Below are 18976 nucleotides of genomic sequence, written 5' to 3'. Positions count from 1 at the left end.
CTTCTACCTTCTTCAAGTTGGACAAGAGCATACACTTATTAAACTGAAGGCAACTCTTTACTTCCCAAAATATGAACTCTAAGAGGTTCATATATAGGGTTTAGTCCCAACAAGAAATCAAAAACCGTTGTTGAGAAACCAACCTCTTATAAGCTTTGGCATCATCATCATATTTCCACTCTATAGCCTGATAGTGGTCCAACGCCTTCTATACTGAAGTAAGGGTTGAATAATAGGCCGACAAACTATGGTTACCCTATTTACAAGTTGGGGATTCAACTTGTAATTAGTAAATCTTGGTGTAGTGCCTTTGCTTAGAGTAAGTGGTTTTGGTTTGTTCCCACATTTCGCTAAGGGCATGTTCATTTCCTCTTAACTCTTATATCTTAAGATGAATCTTTTAACTTTAAGAGAAAAATGGGTGTATGTTTCCTCTTATCTCTTATTTCTTAAAGTGCAATCATACAACTTTTTGTTTTTCAACGATGCTCCTAAAAAGACAAATAAAAACTCTCATATATAGGGTCAAAATGGATATTTGATAATTTTTAGAATTCAAAATTTAAAACAATAGTCTCCACATTTAGAGTTCAGGGGAAATAAAAGTTTACCAATACCAATATACCTCTTAATATTATTGCACTTTCAGATATCAAACTTCAGAGCAAATGAACAAGTCCTAACATTTTCTGCCCATCAGGTTCCATGGCTGTAAGAAGCTAGGACATCACCATATTGTTTTCTTGGTCCCACCTATCATGTTAAGCTATCATATTCTTAGGTTCTTTTACTCTTCAGTTTATATTACTGGATTTTCCCTTAGTTGTAACATAAAGTTTTACACCTTTATCTCACTCCAGGTAATTCAGGCCATCTAGAGGGGTAATTAGCATAGGAAACATCATATTTTCAACTCCCATACTAGCTGTACTACATGTTGATGAAACCTCAGATGAAGCAAAATCATCATTTGCCAATAAGAAAAAGTTCTATAGGACAAAACAGGAACCACAAGTGTACAAGACTTGTCCCCACTCAACTACTACCACTCAGTCACAATTACGGCACTAAACACCAAACAATTATGCTTGTGAAATGAGGAAAACATTGCTGAAAGTCCACTTGCAGAAATTAAACAATCTAGGAACTTAAGTTCTAATCACCAATGGACCACACACTATAGATGCCAAACAATCACAGCACATACCTGTAACAAAGGGGATCACACACCCCTATACAGTACCTGTACGAAGGTACAAACCCAAGAAAAAGAGCCTTCATTGCATCGGTCACCTCTAACTAGGGTTTCCTTGGTGTTACGACCAAGGAAGAACCTAGAAAAAAATAGTAAGAGAGTGTTTTGACTAGTCTGGTTAGGGTTTCTTGTCTTCATTGTCCAAGAAATTAGAAATCTGGGTGAAGTGAATGTGATTCAGAGAGAAAAAAGAATTCCTATTGCCCGGAATCTTGCTATGATACCATGTTTTCCTTTTAGAAAAGAGAGGGGAAGAAAGATCTTTGAGAGCCAAAAGTCCTTGCTGACGGCGCCCAACCTCTTATTTATAATAACATGAAATAAATTAAAAAATACATCTTTGCTCCAAGTGGCACACCCTACTAAGAACATGCTCACAGCACCCTAAACTAACAACACTGTAACAACAAGGTCACATGCTATACACGTGTGCAAAGTCAGGCCAGGTTAGGTTGTACTTGGGTTGAGGTCAAGATCGAGTTGGGCTCAGGTTGACAGGACTTCACTACTTATTTTGCCAATGTTATTATTTCATAGGCTCAAGGGTTAAAGTTAATTCAATTTTGCATTTATCATGTTTAAAAAATACCAGTTCGGAGTTCGGACATGTGCGGTGCACAGGATTAGTAGTCAATAAATTTATTAAATAAAAATGTTATTCCATAATAAAAAATCTCCAATAGTAGAGTATGATGGTAATTGTTATTTTAAATTGGGTCAGTGGGTACAGTTTGTCTTACCCAATTAAGAATGTAATAAGACTCTTGCCTTAATTTTGCCAAGCAAAGTGACTCAGGCAGTAAAACGGTTAGTTCCAAATGGTTTAAGCCTTTTTGGGACTTTTACAATGTAAGTACAATCGGGTTAATTGACTCAGCCCAGTAAACCAGTTAGTTTGAATGGTCATTGGGACTTTTACACCGTTAAGTACAATTGGGTTAATTCAACAGAGTGGAAACTCAGTTAATAGAGCATTTGATAACTAAACTGGTCAATAAAATGCCTCGACCATACTATGATATAGAACTATGAATAGTCTTATGGTGATGCAAAATTCAATGGCCTACATGGTAAAGAACTATTAATAGTCTTCAAATAAATTCAAATGTGTCAATTCTTGCATGCTACATGGAAATTCTTGATGTAGCCTTCAAAGGTATCGCTGAGCTGAGGGTCTTCTGTTCGACAATGGAGCTTGGATGGGTTTGATCAAAACATGCAGTAACGTTTCACAGCATTGTAAGACCAAAGAGGCAAAGGCATGCAGCCCGAAGCATGTTCCACACAACTTTTAAGCCTGAGATGGCAAATGAGATGGTGTGCTCTTGTTGAAAGTTGAAACACACTTCATCTTTAGGTGGTACAGATCATAAATACGGTTTCCCCTTTTGAATAGAACATTTTCACCGATTCTGCATAAAATAAAGAAACATCTAAACAAATTCAATCTCTATTGTACTTGATGCTCTTTTTAAGTTTTAAAAAAAGTTCAGTTAATTATAAAAAAAAATCTAAACAAATTCAATCTATAAATACAGCTAATTATTGAATAGAGTAATGAGTAGAATTTTAGTTCAAGATTAATGAACTACTTACTACTCAAACATGAGATTTCATGATCATGCGTTGAAGACTCGGCTACAATGCCCAATTTGTTGTAGACTGCCCAAGCTTGTGTTTTCATTTGTGTTCACTATTCATGGTCCTCTATTGTCTAAACCATCTAATCTGTTTGTCTCCCAGGCTAGGCCAATGGAAATCACAAGGAACAACTAGTTGAAGCTAGCTGAATCAGTAAATATATACTCAGCTTTCATTCAATTTCAATGTCATTGCTATGGAGTTATTCCTGGAACAAGAGGAACAGGTGGCTCAGGCTTCTTTATTTTCTCAACCAGGACAGCTTGGGTCAGGAGGACCACCCCAGCAACAGAGGCTGCATTTTGAAGTGCACACCTATGAACTCGACAAGGATCAACCACACCTGCATCAATAAGATCTTCGTATTTGTCTGTCATAGCATTATACCCAATTCGCCAACCACATAACTGAAGCTTCTCAATAACAACCGACCCCTCAACTCCAGCATTATTTGCAATTGCAAATGCTGGAACAAGAAGTGCCTGAAAAAAAAATCATCAATTATTGTTGAAATACTCAGTTTGTATGGAGTCCAGATTAGTTGAATGTGATGGCTGTTTTAGGGGCTTGTAATCCATAATGATTCCCCACTTCAGCCAATAGTGTATATGCCTCATAACCACCCAATTGCTTACTTCACATGCATGGCTAACATGGGATGCAATTATTGGTTACAAATCATCTAGCACAGCCATCACATTCAGCTAGCCCAGGCTCATTTATAAAGGGATAGGATTATTTTAAAAAGAAAATATATGATTGAGAATGTTAATGTAATATCAGATATACATAACAAAAAAATGTAATATCAGACCTATTAGAAGCTTTCTATGATTTTTGATAGTTTTCATATTACATAAAGAGTCCCTCATTAGAGAGGAACATATTTGGCATTCATTATTGTTAGGCCCAACATCACCCTTATCCTTGTAAATGTTATCCCCCTTTCTATCAAGTCTTCTCCCTTTTCCTTTTCATCATTCACGACAAGATGGTAACAGAGCAAGAAGACTACAAGGATGATGATGATATCTTCAAATCGGTAAACTGAATTCTTTTTTCTATGTCTAGATCATCCTTTCCCTTCCTGCTACAGTTCTTGTTTACTGTTCTAGTAATCTTTCATTTAGTTTTTCCATTTTTTGGCATTTCAAGATTTCTATCATCTTGATAGTTTGATCTTCCTGTTCTAAATATCTACTTTTTCTTGGAGCTCCTGTTATCAGGTCTATTTTTATTATGCATAGTCATTATGAGTTTTTACTACTTATAGTAAGACTGAACTTTACCATAGTAACTTTGTTTTACAAAAAATTTAAAATAGTAATTCTGTGCTATTGGATGTATCATTTTTTAATTAACAAATCTTCGGAAGATTTTTTTTTTCAAGAAAAGGTTAACTTTATTCGAGATAGAAAGGTACATGAGGAGATGTACACAGAAATCAGACACTCAAAAGAGTTACACAGGCAGAAAGCTATCACTAAATAAGTAATCCCTGGACACGCCAGATTTAGCTAGACTGTCAGCTTCAGAATTTAGCTCCCTTGGAACCCAGCCCACGTGAGCATTCAATGAGGAGAGGATGTCTCTCGTTTCAGCTAACTAATGAGCTAAGGCCCAAGACCCACTGTCAGGATTAGTGAGCCAATTAATGGTGTTGGCTAAATCTCCTTTAATGGTAATATTTAATAAGCCCAGGTCTCTTGCAATCCAGTTGCTGGTTAATGCTGCCATGACTTCAGCCTTTGTTGAGGGAGCTATCCCAATCGGCCCACTAAAAGCCCAACTGATAGTACCATCTCTTCTTTGAATTACACCTCCAATACCAATTGCACCTGGGTTTCCGAAAGCGCTCCCATCAAAGTACAAAGTTGTCTCCCCTTAAGGGATGAAAGATCTATCATATGGATGGCCGAACCCTGCAGGAAGGTTGGGTGAAAATTCAAAAATTTCTCTCTCTCATCTAGGAATCGCATTTCCTATTTTGGAAAATTGCATTTTCAATGATCAATCTTGAACCAAACCGGACCAGATCTGAAACCAAAAGGGAGGAGAGGGATACATTTGATACGAAGTAATAGTAACTCCCAATGAAGGTGTTCACGCCCAAGGATATAACCAAAACCCACTTCCACTGAAGATGATACAGTGTGTAATGAAACAGGATCAGCAGGACGGCTCTTCAACAAGAACCGAATTCTTCAACAAGAATGGAGTAGAGGGCTGGTGAGTACAACTTCAGATTGCTTCCTCTACCAAGAAGCAATATCAAGAATAATTCTTGATCACTCCCACAAGTGGAGATCGAACTGGGTAAGGGCGGCAAGAACAGGAAAGAACTCCGCATATTGTTGTCTTGTATCGGGTGTCTTTTTATGTCCGTCCTACTCTTTTATTTATAGCCTTAAAAAGACAACATCCTAATTTGATTAGGAGTTTCCTGATCCAAATCTTTATTTGGATCTGGACTCTTTAAGTGATAAGGATAATCCCTTATCTTATCTGCAGTTCAAGATCAGCTTAATCCTAATCAAATTAAGAGTTTCCTTATCCAAATCTTTATTTGAATCTGGACTCTTTAAGTGGATAAAACTTATCCTCTTATCCTTATCTGCTGATCCAAACCCAGATCCACCCCTATTTAATTAATCTAATTAACCAAGTTTGAAATTGGACTTTAGGCCCATTAAGCTTATGTGCTCACTTAACCTCTTAATCTACTGCCCAGTTGGCTCTCTTTGTATAGCGTGGGACCCAAACATTGATCTACACATCAGCCACATGAGTTCAGCCCAACCTTTGTTACAAGGCATTGCCGAATTCACTGTAGGAGACAGTGAACCCCTGAGTCCATCACTATGGACTCTTAATGGGCCCAACATTTACACTAAATGGTCATTGACTCCAACCACCTTATAAAACCCAAGGACGCGGGCAGATGCAAGATTAGCCCATAAGGTGTTACCCTCAATGGTCTTACATTTAACCTCTCAACCCATAATGATCAAACATTGCCTGATAAGAGATGACATCTCCCTCGGCTACAAGGAACAGTGTTGCACTCTTTACTCACATGAATCCCGGGAATTAAAACATTTTGCAAACATTTTGAAACAATAATATATATGTATATCTCTATATAAATATATTTTGCAAAAACAAATTTCAACGGTTGAAATCAACTGCCGGCAGTTTAGGTTTCCATCAGAGAGAGTGCACCCCCGATCATTCACTTTGTCCGACAAAGGGGTTGATCAAGTCACTATGATCACTCACTCAGATGAATTTTCGGATTGTCCCAACATACCTAGGTTTTGACCCTCTCCAAGGATCTCACTGATTGGCGTGTCAAAGACAGTCCAATCCAACACCTAGTGCAGTATCATAATCGAGTATAGGGATCAGGTGTAACATTCCAGTTTTTCCCATCTATTTCCAAGGTCCAGGGCAATACTGGAATTTTGGTCCGTTCAGGGTTTTAAGAAAGCTAACACTACATGTACCTCAGGTTTCACCCTGGCAGTTGAAACAAGCCACCCCAACCAACTTGGCGGTACATCAGTGTCAACCTTGCCAGGATAAATCTCCCCGGATCTATCCAACGGCTGTAAAAATTCTAAACTAACATGAGTCTCATAAGTGTCCAATTTAAGGGTATTACACAGAAACGCACCACAATGACATGAATCAATTATGTAATTTATTCATTTACAATAAATATCAAAAGATACATCAATTTGATTGGAGCTAAGGGCATAACTATCTAACATCCCCTTCCTCAGCAAATCTAAAATTGCAAGAAGTGTTGAGGTGTATGTGATTAGAGTGAAGAAAATTTATGGCATTTCTTTGGAGGTCAGCAAATGTGACACCTCTGAAATAATTTGAGCTGGAAGTCCACAGGAAGCATCTATAACAGATTAGAGAAATAAGCTCCTCACAGTTTTTTGTTCTGTTATTAAACGCCTAATTATTTATCTCTTCCCAAATGCTCCAAAATATAGCATGAGCAGAAAATTGGCATAAAATTTTCCCTCTTTTGCTTAAACCTCTTCCTATCCATGGTTCACAAAACCTCTTAAGAAGATTTTTGGAAAACTTTTCAGAATTTTTTTAACGACTACAAAGGTATCCTATGGTTCACGAAATTCAAAGGAAAATTAGAGATCGGCTTCAATCTTGACCATGCTCACTAAGTGGAAGGGGACTCTCAGGTGGTAATTTCCTGGACAAATTTTCATTGCCAAACCCCTTGGGTATACAGCCAAAGGATTAGAGAAGTACTGCAAATGGTATGGCAGATGCATTAGCTAAACAGGGGGCAAACAGGCAATACTTATTTTGGGCTATATTGTAAGGCTGAATTTTGGGGATTACATCTCTAGTTGTATCTATTTACATTATGGGTGTGGGTAAACCACCCACAAATTTGTAAGCTCATCTTTCTCATAATGATTAATAAAGGTAACCTTTGCTGATCAATAAATAAATAAATAAAGGGCAGAAGGGGCAGAACACTATGGGTCACAAATCACAATACCAGTAGCAGTAACTTATGTATTTGGAGAGAGAAACTGCAGAATCTTTGAGAACAAATCCAGCTCCATGGATGAGCTGACCAGAAGAGTAAAGGGTGCAACTATACTCTTGGTTATCAGTGCTGGAGATCTTCAAAGACATTCCCCATGAAGCTTTTTTTTATTTGGTGACAATGTTTTTGATAAGAAAGATAACTGAGCCTAATGATTTTATGTATTAGGCATATATTGTATATCAAGTAGCAATTCACTGCACATGAATTATCTTAATTATCTTAAAATTAAAAAATAAACAACTATTTGGGGACAGCTGCACTTCTTCCCTCGTGCCATTCCTCTTTAAATAAAAGTCATCAGACAGCTCAGTACCTCAAAACATGGATGTTTCTTAGTGTCTTCTAATTGCAAATGCATCAGCCCTTATCACTTCACTGGTTAACAACACATACTGTGTCAGGACCTCTTTCTTCATATGTCTAAGTGAATCAATTGTATAGCAATTCAGTATACATGCCTTTTTATACATGGATTATCTTAATTAGGGGTGCCCATTCAGTTTATTTGGCTAAAAACGAGCCAAATTAGCCAAATTCTTAAAAGGGAAAACCAAAATGAAAACCAAATTAAGGAATACTGAAACAACCGAACCAAAATTCCTATTCAATTATTTCAATTAAAACCAAATTTCATTATTCAGTTAGCCGAATTTTCAAATCTAAAAACCAAGACCAATCATTGAAATGCCCAAAACCAAAATAACTGAACCAGAAAAACCGAAACTGTAGGCTCAGTTTTTCGGTTTTAACTGAACAATGCTCACCCTTAATACAACACATTACCTTTTTCCTCAAGGGGAAACAAAAAAAAAAAAAAAAAACACTATTTGGGGGTAGCTACACTTTCTACCTCCTGCCATTATGTCACGGCCTGACACAGGCTTAGCCTTGCCTACGCTTGGCAGGAATACATTGAGCGGCAATATTGTAAATATGCTAGTATGATTTTTCGGAAAAGTGATGTTTCTTACTAGTAGACCTCCAAAAGCTTAACATACTTTTTGAGGAGGGGTGGTCGACCTACTTGGGTGACTAACCTTGGCACTCTTAGACCAACATCCCTTGTGGGGTGGCCCTGGTTAATGGCTAGCATGGCTACCGAGGTTCCTCATGGGCACACACACACACACTCATGGGGACAATGCATGGACCGATACTGCACCATGCATATTGAGGGGAGGCTTTGCATGTGGATCTGGCCCAAGCATGACCCTTCACCACACCAGCCCCGCGTCTAAGCTAATTGAGCTGCCCCGTTTCCCACAACGCATGAATGTGTTCTCAAGCCCAGCGGTTGACTTACATCATCGGCACAACATGTGCCTCGCATCATCAGCACCACAGTCGCCTCTCATCATGGCCTTCCCCCATTGGCATGTAAGAGGCACCTTCCATGGAGCAGCAAGAGCCACAAATAGCCCCAGCCATGCACAATGAGGTTATGATCCAATGCCACTGACCTTGGTGGAGCAATTCATTGGGCTGCACATGGCCCTTACACACACATCAGGCTTGTCCTGGCCACACATGGCTCGAACGTCGCACGTGTTTCTTTTGCTGCAGATCTACCCCAAAACATGTCTTTGTTTCTTAGAGTCTTCAAATGGAAAATGTATCAGCCCTTATCACTATTGCAGTCATTAACAACCAAGGTTCAAAATATCGATACGCCCGATACACCGGTATGGGTGTATCGGGCAAATCGATACTTCTTTTGGTGGTTTTTTTTTTGCCAACTGGTTCAAGGGAGCCGGTTTAGGTCTTCGCCACACCTTGAGCAGGTCAGACTACCGATACAACCACTGTAGGGGCGTACCGGTGGGGTGCCGGAACGATACATATTAGCCAATATGGGTCGATACGTGTCGATACTTTGAACCTTGTTAACAACACATATTGTGTCAGGACCTCTTTCCACATACGTACCAGTGAATCAATCTACCCCCAACCCCAAGAAAAGTTTAAAAATATAAATAAATAAATGAGTGCCCAGAAGAAGAAGTGAAGTCAGATTTCTAACTAAAAAAACAATGAAAGGCCATTAACTATTTCTAAAATTCAGAAAGGTAAACAGGCCTTTCCAAGTAAAAATGTTGTTTTGGATTAAAAATAAATATAGGCACCAGTATCGATCTTAAAGAAGTGCCATGCATCATGTTTAAGTAGGCTTTCATATTATAAGAAATATTTGAGCAGGAAGTGTGGGGGAGTTTATATTATGCATTGTAATAAAATGAATGAGATGCATAGTATCATTGTGTACACATCTAACCATATTTCCGGGTTATGCTCAATGAGTTAGGATTAGATCATATAACTGTGATGAGGCAACCATGTTAGATTTGTATTGACTAAACAAGAAGTGAAATTCACCCCTAAACCTATGAATTTGATTGGATCTTTTGTACCCTCACTCTTAAGAAGGAAAAAATAAATAACTCAAATATATATATATATGTGTGTGTGTGTGTGTGTGTGCGTATACCAATATAAGCATTCCTGTCTAGTATGTATGGTGTATCTAACTAGGGGAAAGCCATTTCATGTACAACCTGCTAGAAGTTAGGATAGCACCTTAAATTTGAATTAACCAAAACAAAATCTTCCAAATTCAGATGTAGCATTCATGGATCTAGTATTTGGGGAAAAAAAAAGGAACAATAGCTCAGAGTACCTTTCCTATAATATCAGCACCAATCTGCTCTTCTGGATCTTCCATCAAATCCTTAATGATGGGAATCTGCTTTGAGAGGTGCACATAAGTAGCTCCACCACCAGGTGCTATACCTTCGTCCATGGCAGCAAATGTAGCATGCTTTGCATCCTCAATTCTAAGCTTCCGATCTTCAAGCTCTGTCTCAGTGTGTGCCCCTACCTAAATTTCAGCGCAATTATTCAGAATCATATTAACAGCTTAACAGGGTAAAATGACCTGGTGTGAGATACAGTCCCAAATTTTTGGATTTAAGGGGAAATAACAACTAGGAATTTCATTATACCTTGTATAAGCTAGGCTTCAAATAACTTAAATCTTGTTGTATAGGCAAAATACTGTCCCACTCCCTCACTGTTTGGGAGGAAGGGTATCATCTAATGGTTCTGGTGTCCAGAAATACAAGATGATGGGTATCATCGATTGGAATGTTTAAACTTCAATAATATAAAGGAGGAATTACATGGGATAATTTTTGTAATTTTTGTTTTTTTATCAGAAAACAAACATTAAATCATAAAAAAGAAAAGAGAGATGCAAAAGATTGGATTTTTTGTATATGGACAGGGTCAATTGACCCTGGTCTTTCATTTGCTCCAACTCCCCTCCTGACTTTTCTTCTGTGGAGCTCAACCTTGAGAAAGCCCTGCTGACATAACTGGCTGACATGTTGATCGTAAGAACCTTGGCTTCAGGTTAAGAATAATTTATAGGGTTTATCTAGGGATAAATGTGAACTCATTTTAAGTTTGGGTTATCTGTTTTGTAACTTGTACGTTTTCATAATAAGGATATAGAGAATAGGATCAGCAGATTTCAGTTTGTATGAAGTTTATGGGTTGACAGCCAAATCCCCATATTTTTTAGAGCAGGTTTGGATTTTCAGTGGATTTTTTCTCATTAATATTTACCACCCATCTTTATCTCAGTTTTTTTTTTTGATAAATGATCTTTATCTCAGTTTTTGGGACTTTATTCTGAGTCTCTGACAACTGACCCCTCAATTAACTAAGGGTGAGCTATTGACAGTCCTCTTCGAAGGTGGTTTCTGCAGTTTGTTGCAGTGCATGGTCTTCTTTCCATGATTGAGGTATTGGTGATCCGCAATCTGAATCTATTATGTGACCTGCTTGGTATAGATTGAACTATAATCTTCTTTTATGATTAGATAGTTTACAAGTGATTTTGTTAATATACAAACATCTAAAGTACAAAAAAAAAAAAAGATAAAGATAAGAGATCTGCACAAGAACCACCAAAATGTATCATGGCATACTAGTGGAAGGAACCGCAATCTTATCCATAATCAATTAATTATTATTTATTAATGGCACCTCTTGCATTGCACACCTTGATTACAGCCACACCACTGGAGAGCTTTGCAATTCTTTCAGAGAGCTTCCTTGATTGATACGTGCTATCTGTTTCAGCAAGATCTTTCTTCATCTGTGCAATCCTTGCTTGAATTTCAGCTCTAGTGGTAGGATCGGCAACAATAGTTGTTGAATTACTAGTTATAGTAACCTTTTGTGCAATACCAAGCTGATCAGAAGTTGCACCTTCAAGTGTCAGGCCCAAGTCCCCAGCAAGAAAATCAGCCCCTGAAATTGTTACCACTGATGTCAGAAAACAAGACCAGAAGTTATACTCAGTACCAACAAACTCAATGTTCAGTTTGATAGTACATGCAAATGTACACAAAGAGGATTTGACCAATAGTTATGCCTATGGCTTCACCTGGAAAACCTCTCATGCCTATGGCCCAATTGAATAGCTCAAGTCATAAAATTTTTGGGGTTTTTTATTTTTTTAAAGCATTAATAATACTATTCTAAAGAAAAACTGAAAAAAAATGGATAACCGAGATCACTCAATCAAGTTGAATTTCAGGTTATGGTTTTCTACCAGATGGAATTCATTCAGGGGGCATCTCAGCCCATGAGCACGCACCACAAGACTAGTATAACCATCCACAAATAGGCAAGTGGATATACAAAAGTAAGGACATCTAATGCAATGCTTGAAATCGAGCTTTTTATGGAAAACTGAATTTCTGGAAGCAGGTTACCAAGTGCAGCAAGCTTATTCACCTGTCAAAAGTGCAATATCTTGCAAAAGAGCTTTCTTTCCTTCTCCAAATCCAGGACATTTGATGACAGAGACATTGATTATACCTCGTGTCTTGTTCAAAATTAGTGTTTCCAGAACTTGCCTTGAGATATCCTCAGCAATAATTAATAGTGGAACACTGAGCTGGGTTATCTTTTCTAGTAAAGGAACAAGCTCTTTGATGGTTGAGATCTTTTGATCAGTTACTAGGACTTTAGCATTCTCAAACTCCACAATTGATTTATCTTGGTTTGTAATAAATAGGGGTGACATGTAACCCTTGTCAATCTGTAGAGAAAGGACATTAAAAAAATGTATAAGAATCAATAGAAAGAGTATTCTTAATTTATGGTAACCGAGTATGCCATGCAGAGCTTAAGGATGGTTTATTGCTGTGTTATATATACCCAACATGCAAACACTGGGACTCAGTTCAAATATTCAATATCCCCTCATCCCAAGAGAATATGTAGTAATGTTATTCAATCTATTCTTCTGGATGTTCCAAAACTATATTGAATGAAATCAAAAGAAGTTAGTGTCAAGATCAACCAGTTGAGGCAAGCTTGATCCCTACAGACATATCTATCATACAACTATACATGTTTTCCATATCTATTGCAATGCTTTTATCAGATGGTTTCTTGGAGTAACTGTATAGGCAGTACCTCATCAAAAATCCTTTAGATTACCTTCATTCCTTCTTCAACTATAAGAGTAGTTTCACATGACGAAGATGATTCAACGGATATCACTCCATCAGGTCCAATCTTGTCTATAGCATCGGCAATTAAATTCCCAATGAAATCATCATTTCCAGAAGAAATTGAAGCCACAGCTGGTAAAAGAAAAAAATAAGGATCAGAATATCCATAATCCAAATGGTGCTCCTCTGAGAAGAAGAAGAAGAAGCAATTTAGAAGTGGTAACCTTTTATATCCTCCCTCTTCTTTACTGGAATGCATTTATTCTTCAAGATCTTCACTAGTTCTTTCACAGTTTTGTCCATTCCTCTCTTCAAAGAAACCGGGTTAGCCCCAGAAGCAACAGCCAACAATCCAGATTTGATCATTTCTCGAGCTAAAATTATTGCAGTTGTAGTACCATCACCAGCTGAATCATTTGTCTTACATGCAACCTGTAATTCTGCCATTTAAATTGGGAACATTTTTTCTAGTTGAATCGTTTAGGAAAGTTTGCGAAATGGCCTGGGAATCATGCATCTGGAAAATGAGTTTGAAGTCCAACTGATCCCCATTCTATAATCATGGGATGAACTTCAGCCCAAAAGACCTTAGCATATGCTCAAAATAAACCCTTTTTTTTCGGAAAGTTTTATGAAAATTTAAAATCTTGAACAGCTAAGACAAGTTAGGAAAACCACCTACACAAGGTGGGGTATAGGGCCAATGTGGACTAGAAGATAAGATATGTAGCCAATCCAGAAGGTTCCCTACTTGGTGGATGGTTGCGATTGACCACATCATCCAACTACATGGCAGAAATAGAAAAAGCTGTGTAGGGAAGCTTCCTACTTGGTCTGATTAGAAAAACTTCTTTCTTTAAAATTTACAAAAACTGGAATTATTTCTATCCCAATTGAAGTAGTATAAGCAGAGAGAAAAGAAATACGGTAAGAAAAAACAACCTCTTGAATGAGCATAGCTCCTGCATTTTCGATCGGATCTGAAAGCTCAATGGCCTGAGCAACTGTCACCCCATCATTAACAACTTTTAACATTCCAGGTTCATCAAGAACAACATTCAGTCCTGCACAGTTCAATGAAAGACCAATTTATTCATTGCCCCTGGTTATCTGCCAAACACTCAGAGAAATGGCATTGATGATTATCATACATTTACAAATATCCTTTGAGATGAACTCTTTAATGAGCATCTCTTTTACCATGCTCTGAAGATCAGCAAATGATAAGGCGGAGTACCATGCAAAGAAATGTTCATTGCCAAGGAAAAGATACATTTGGTTTGTAGTTTAATACTACAACCCAATGAAATGACATTTTCCCTCTCTTTTCTGCCTCACCTTCCATGGTATTCATTTTCATTTTTCAACAAAATTTGACATTACCATGGAAAAGAAAGATTCATTGCTTTGGTGAGAACGACCCACAGTACCTGGCAATAGCCTTCAAAATTGCATTTTGTATAACTAGAACCAGAACAAACATTTTGTATGGCTATACATTTAATTTGTAGGTTTTTTTATTTTCAACACTTGATATAATTTGTATTAAACTAAAAACATTTAATTTGTAGTTTAATACTCCAACCCAATGAACTGCTCCACCTCCCAAGGAAAAAAGATTCATTGCTTTGGCTAAAACCATCCAGCATACCTGGCAATAGCCTTCAAAATTGCATTTTGTATAACTACAAGCAGGGCAAACATTTTGTATAGCTATAACATTTAATTTTTAGTTTAATACTACAACACAATGAATGACACTTTTCCCTCTCTTTGCTGTCTCACCTCCCATGGTATTCATTTTCATTTTTCAATAAAACTTGACATTACCAAGGAAAACAAAGAGTCATTGCTTTGGCTAAACCCATCAACGGAACCAAGCAATAGCCTTCAAAATTGCATATTGTATAACTACAAGCAGAATAAACATTTTTTTTCTCAATCAGTACATTCAGCACAAGCATCACCACAAAAAAAAAAAAAAAACAAAAAAAAAACAAAAAAAAAAAACAAAAACAAAAAAACGCTCGTTAGAATATACTTTCTAATTCATTCTATGAATATCAAGAAGATCTGGTGGACATTCCCATCCCAACCCAGCCCTCCACTCAGAAAGACGAGTAACCAAAGGTGCCAACTGCCAAGACAGTTCCAGACAAAGGAAATCTTAAAGGAAGATGTACGCGTTTTCTCTAGAAAGAGCACCATTTTTAGATTCTTTGATGTCTTATGCCCAGGAAAAAGATACATACACGGTCGAATTTAGTAAGGAAGGCCATCTTTTGTAACATTCCAGATTACTTCATCTTGGAGGTCCAAATGATGGAAGATGAAAGAACCTCACATCATACCAAGCATTGATACAATGCAAATGCGGGAGATAGGCTAGCCGAATGACAGTGGATGTTTAGAAACATTTAGGCTTACCCAGAAACATATTCCTTAGTATACAGGGGATGTTTAGTACCAGATAACTTGTCCACAACAAAAAATTCGCATACCTTTCGGTCCTAAGGTAACAGAAACAGCATCAGCTAGCTTATCAATCCCAGCTTGTAGAGCTTCTCTGCAATCTTTACCAAAAGATATCCTCTTTGGCCCAGCTCTTACAGTAAAAGTTCTACCCAACTGTAGATTTCTCGATAACCTAGCAACCCTCTTCGTTCGACTGAACTGCTGCAGCAGTGAGTATCGTTTACAAGCGTACAATCCAAGAAAACAAAATTACGCCTTTGACGAAAATAGAACCCCATTAAGTGAAGAAAAGGAAAGGCTTAACTTACTGGAAAGAAAACTCTTCTATTGGAGAAAACTGGAGAAAAGAAGACCAAAGACATTCCTGATGGTTGCAGGGAGCTTTCTCCTTGCGGCTTTCAAACGTTTCGGTTGTTTCTCGTTTCTGAGCGTCGAAGCTGCAGAGTACTACTACATATCAGAGTCCCATACTCCCATTGCCCGTCGAGCTGCCGTAGGGCTGTACGAGTTAGATTGGTTCGACCCCGGTTTTTCATGATCGGTCCGCGGGTGGGTTATGAGGCGGGGAATTAATAAAGAAATGGCAACGGGGCGGGTTCGGGGCGGCGCATCCATTCCCCATCGGGGATGGGGAATCTCCAATTTTCCTTCCTATACGGTAATTATCTAAAAATTATCTATTTTATGAATAATTTATAGATAAGATTATGAAAATTTAGAAATATTTTAGTAATTGAATTATAATATTTTTGGGGTAATTTAAAAATGAAATAATAGGATCTTAGGATTTTAAAAATTTAAGAAAATTTTAGAGATATTTTAAAAGTTAATATTAAACGTAGGAATGTTTTACTAAATTACGATCATGTTTGGGGTGGGTTCAAGGAATTATATATAAAACGCGTCCCCAATTTGAGAAAAAAAAATATTCCCCCTATCATCATTTAGGGTAAAAAAAAAACCTAGCCTAATTATTGCCATTCCTAATTAATAACTAGGGATAAAATGGATCGGAATGAATTAAAATCAGGGTATATCAAAATCCAATCCGATAACATAAATCCAAAGTCCAATTTTGCCTCCTTTTAAAAGATTGATCTACATACAAGTATATCATAAAGTTTAAGGAAAATGATTTGCCACTACCAAAGGAGGTTTCAACAACTACCAAAAACTTTAGGGGAGATTAATATATACTTTGCTATTCATTTGAATTTCCTATCATATTGATATATATCATAAAATTTCCATCATATCTATATGTATCCAAAGCATATGCCAATACATTATTTAAATTTGCCTTTATTATACGTATTTTTTCCACTTATTTCTACGTTGAATTAAATTCTTTGTTGCCCAAGTGCAAAGGGATCTTTTGGACATGTTGCACTTGGGCAAGAAATGGATTTTATTTCTTGTGCAAGCCTGGACAAAAATAAAGCATGGGCCCTCAGCTTCCAAACAAAACCTAGACTGACTGAGACATGTGAAGTCCCTAGCTATATCACCATTAACAAAATGCCTTATTAATTGTCATAATCAAAGCAAAATGAGAAAGGGGAACAAATTACGCTCCATCAAGTAGTGGTATATATAATACCAAAAAAGCAAAAAAACAAAAAACAAAAAATGCATCCAAAGATATATATTAGCAATACATCATATCAATCAAATACTATTATATATGGTCACAAGACAATCCATGATTTCCATGTGTCCAAGCTCTAGCCAATCTTTCTCAGACGTTTTTGGTTCTTGAGATGCTCGATCAGAAGGCTTATGTTGGTATTGGACGACCCGCCCTCTCCGGCGGCCAGCTTGGCCATCTCCCCAAGTTTCTTTGCTTGTTTCCTCATCCCTTCCACCTCCCCACCACCACCCATCAGCCGGGTCACCACCTCCTCCACCTTCTCTCTCTTCACCAAAGCGCCGGTCCTCTCCTCTTCACCCCACACGAGCCCAGTTTCAACGCCGATGCTGATCCCGATCTTCAACCGCTGCAACACAAACTTCTCGTTGTAAAACTGCTCAGCAAAGAGCGGCCACGTTATCAATGGCTGACCTGCGCTAACCGCTTCCAGAGTCGAGTTCCATCCACAGTGTGTCATGAACCCTACGATTGCCGGGTGTTCTAGGATGAGAACCTGCGGAGCCCACCCCCTGATGATTAGTCCTCTCCGCTGTATCCTCTCTTCGAATCCCTCCGGCAATCCTCCTGCGTCCACATCTCTGATAACCCAAATGAAATTCTGGTTTGAAGCTTCGAGACCCAACCCGATCTCCTTCAGCTGTGACTTTGGGAACTTACATACACTACCAAAGCTAACATAGAGAACTGAGTTGGGTTTTCTGGAGTCGAGCCATGAGAGACACCACTCCTGATTGATTGAAGCTTTCTTTCCTCTCTCGACTTTGCTTAATGAATCTTTGTTACATAGTGAGACAGGCCCTAGCATCCATGTCTTCTTCCCGCTTGTCTTCTGATAGTGTTCGACATAATCGGGCTCCAGCTCGTAAAAGCTGTTGATTACAACGTCGGAGGTGTATCGATCGATTTCTGCTTGCATTTTCTGAAGGAAATCTCGTGCACCCGGTACAAATCGCTCCACGAGCTGTGCTTGGGTCAGGTAAAGAGGGTCGGGCAGGCTAGGAACCAGGAAGGGTTCCGACTCAGAAGCTGCATGTATATGGGGCGTATAGCGGTTGATGGAATCTGTTACGCAGAGGGAGAAGCAAGAGAAGCCATTGAACTCTAGACGTGGGATGTGGTGCTTGTGGGCAATGTTGGCTGTCCATGTGAAGTTCATGTCGGAGATGATGGCATCAGGAAGGTGGTGCTCGACGAGCTTCTCACACTGTGGTTGAAGCAACGCGGCTGCTTTGCTGAAGTTGAGCAGATCCCGAGAAGGGAGGGTGTCGATGTTCTCGCATCCTTCAGGTATGCCGGCGTCGGAGAAGGGAAGTTTGACTGTGTGTACTTGGATTTGGAGGCCGGATTGAATGTCTCGGTCGATGATGGCTTGGAAGCGGGAGAGGTTAAGAGCAGTTGTGATTATGGTTGCCTTCACGCCACGAGCAGCGAAGAGTCTGGCCATGTCCACCATGGGAAGCAAGCGGCCTGGTGCCATGAATGGAAAGAAGAACACATGAAGTTGCTTATCATCTGTGCCCATGCTGCGTGACAGAGAGAAAGTGAGACGACGAAGCAACGATTTCCAGGCTTAATTGGGACTAGATCGAAATTGATTAATTAGCTTTGTCGACTGGTGGCTTTTATAGATCTAGCTAACTTCGCATTCAACAGACTTTTCTCTGCTTCGTGTTAGAAAAAAAAAATCATTTTCTTTCCTGGTTCCTTCTCCTTCAGAAGCTTATGTCATGGATAACGTAGGCCGAAGGTTCTACACTCCTATACCTTCCTTCTTTGAAGGAGGGAGAGAGATTTACAAAACAGATTACTTGTCACTCCTCAGACTGAGA

General features: G+C 38.5%; 2 protein-coding genes across 5 annotated transcripts; both read right to left on the bottom strand.

Annotated features, from left to right (window-relative positions):
* Positions 1-2229: 2229 nt before the first annotated feature.
* LOC148846489 (chaperonin 60 subunit alpha 2, chloroplastic-like) lies at positions 2230-15994 on the bottom strand. Of its 4 annotated transcripts, none has more exons than XM_088952851.1 (10): positions 15805-15957; positions 15523-15697; positions 13964-14085; positions 13246-13453; positions 13008-13153; positions 12297-12603; positions 11557-11807; positions 10168-10368; positions 2852-3378; positions 2230-2688 (listed from the first exon to the last, which is right to left on the bottom strand). In XM_088952851.1, the coding sequence occupies exons 1-9, from the start codon at positions 15856-15858 to the stop codon at positions 3091-3093; spliced, it is 1752 nt and encodes a 583-aa protein (XP_088808977.1). In that variant the 5' UTR covers positions 15859-15957; the 3' UTR covers positions 2230-2688; positions 2852-3090. The 4 variants fall into 4 exon arrangements, with proteins under 4 accessions (XP_088808977.1, XP_088808976.1, XP_088808978.1 ...); XM_088952850.1 differs by having other exon boundaries at positions 2230-2667; XM_088952852.1 differs by having other exon boundaries at positions 2230-2667; positions 15523-15694.
* A 1083-nt stretch (positions 15995-17077) lies between these two features.
* On the bottom strand, positions 17078-18722 carry LOC148846488 (scopoletin glucosyltransferase-like). The gene has a single exon (XM_088956197.1). It carries the CDS (start codon positions 18667-18669, stop codon positions 17221-17223), a length of 1449 nt encoding a protein of 482 aa, XP_088812323.1. The 5' UTR covers positions 18670-18722; the 3' UTR covers positions 17078-17220.
* Positions 18723-18976: the final 254 nt, after the last annotated feature.

Source organism: Nelumbo lutea, chromosome 7 (assembly GCF_056320005.1).
Source record: "Nelumbo lutea isolate HS-2025 chromosome 7, American lotus-T2T, whole genome shotgun sequence".
NCBI lineage: Eukaryota > Viridiplantae > Streptophyta > Magnoliopsida > Proteales > Nelumbonaceae > Nelumbo > Nelumbo lutea.
Note: the sequence above shows the minus strand (reverse complement) of the source record. Positions and strands in the feature narration are given on the sequence as shown.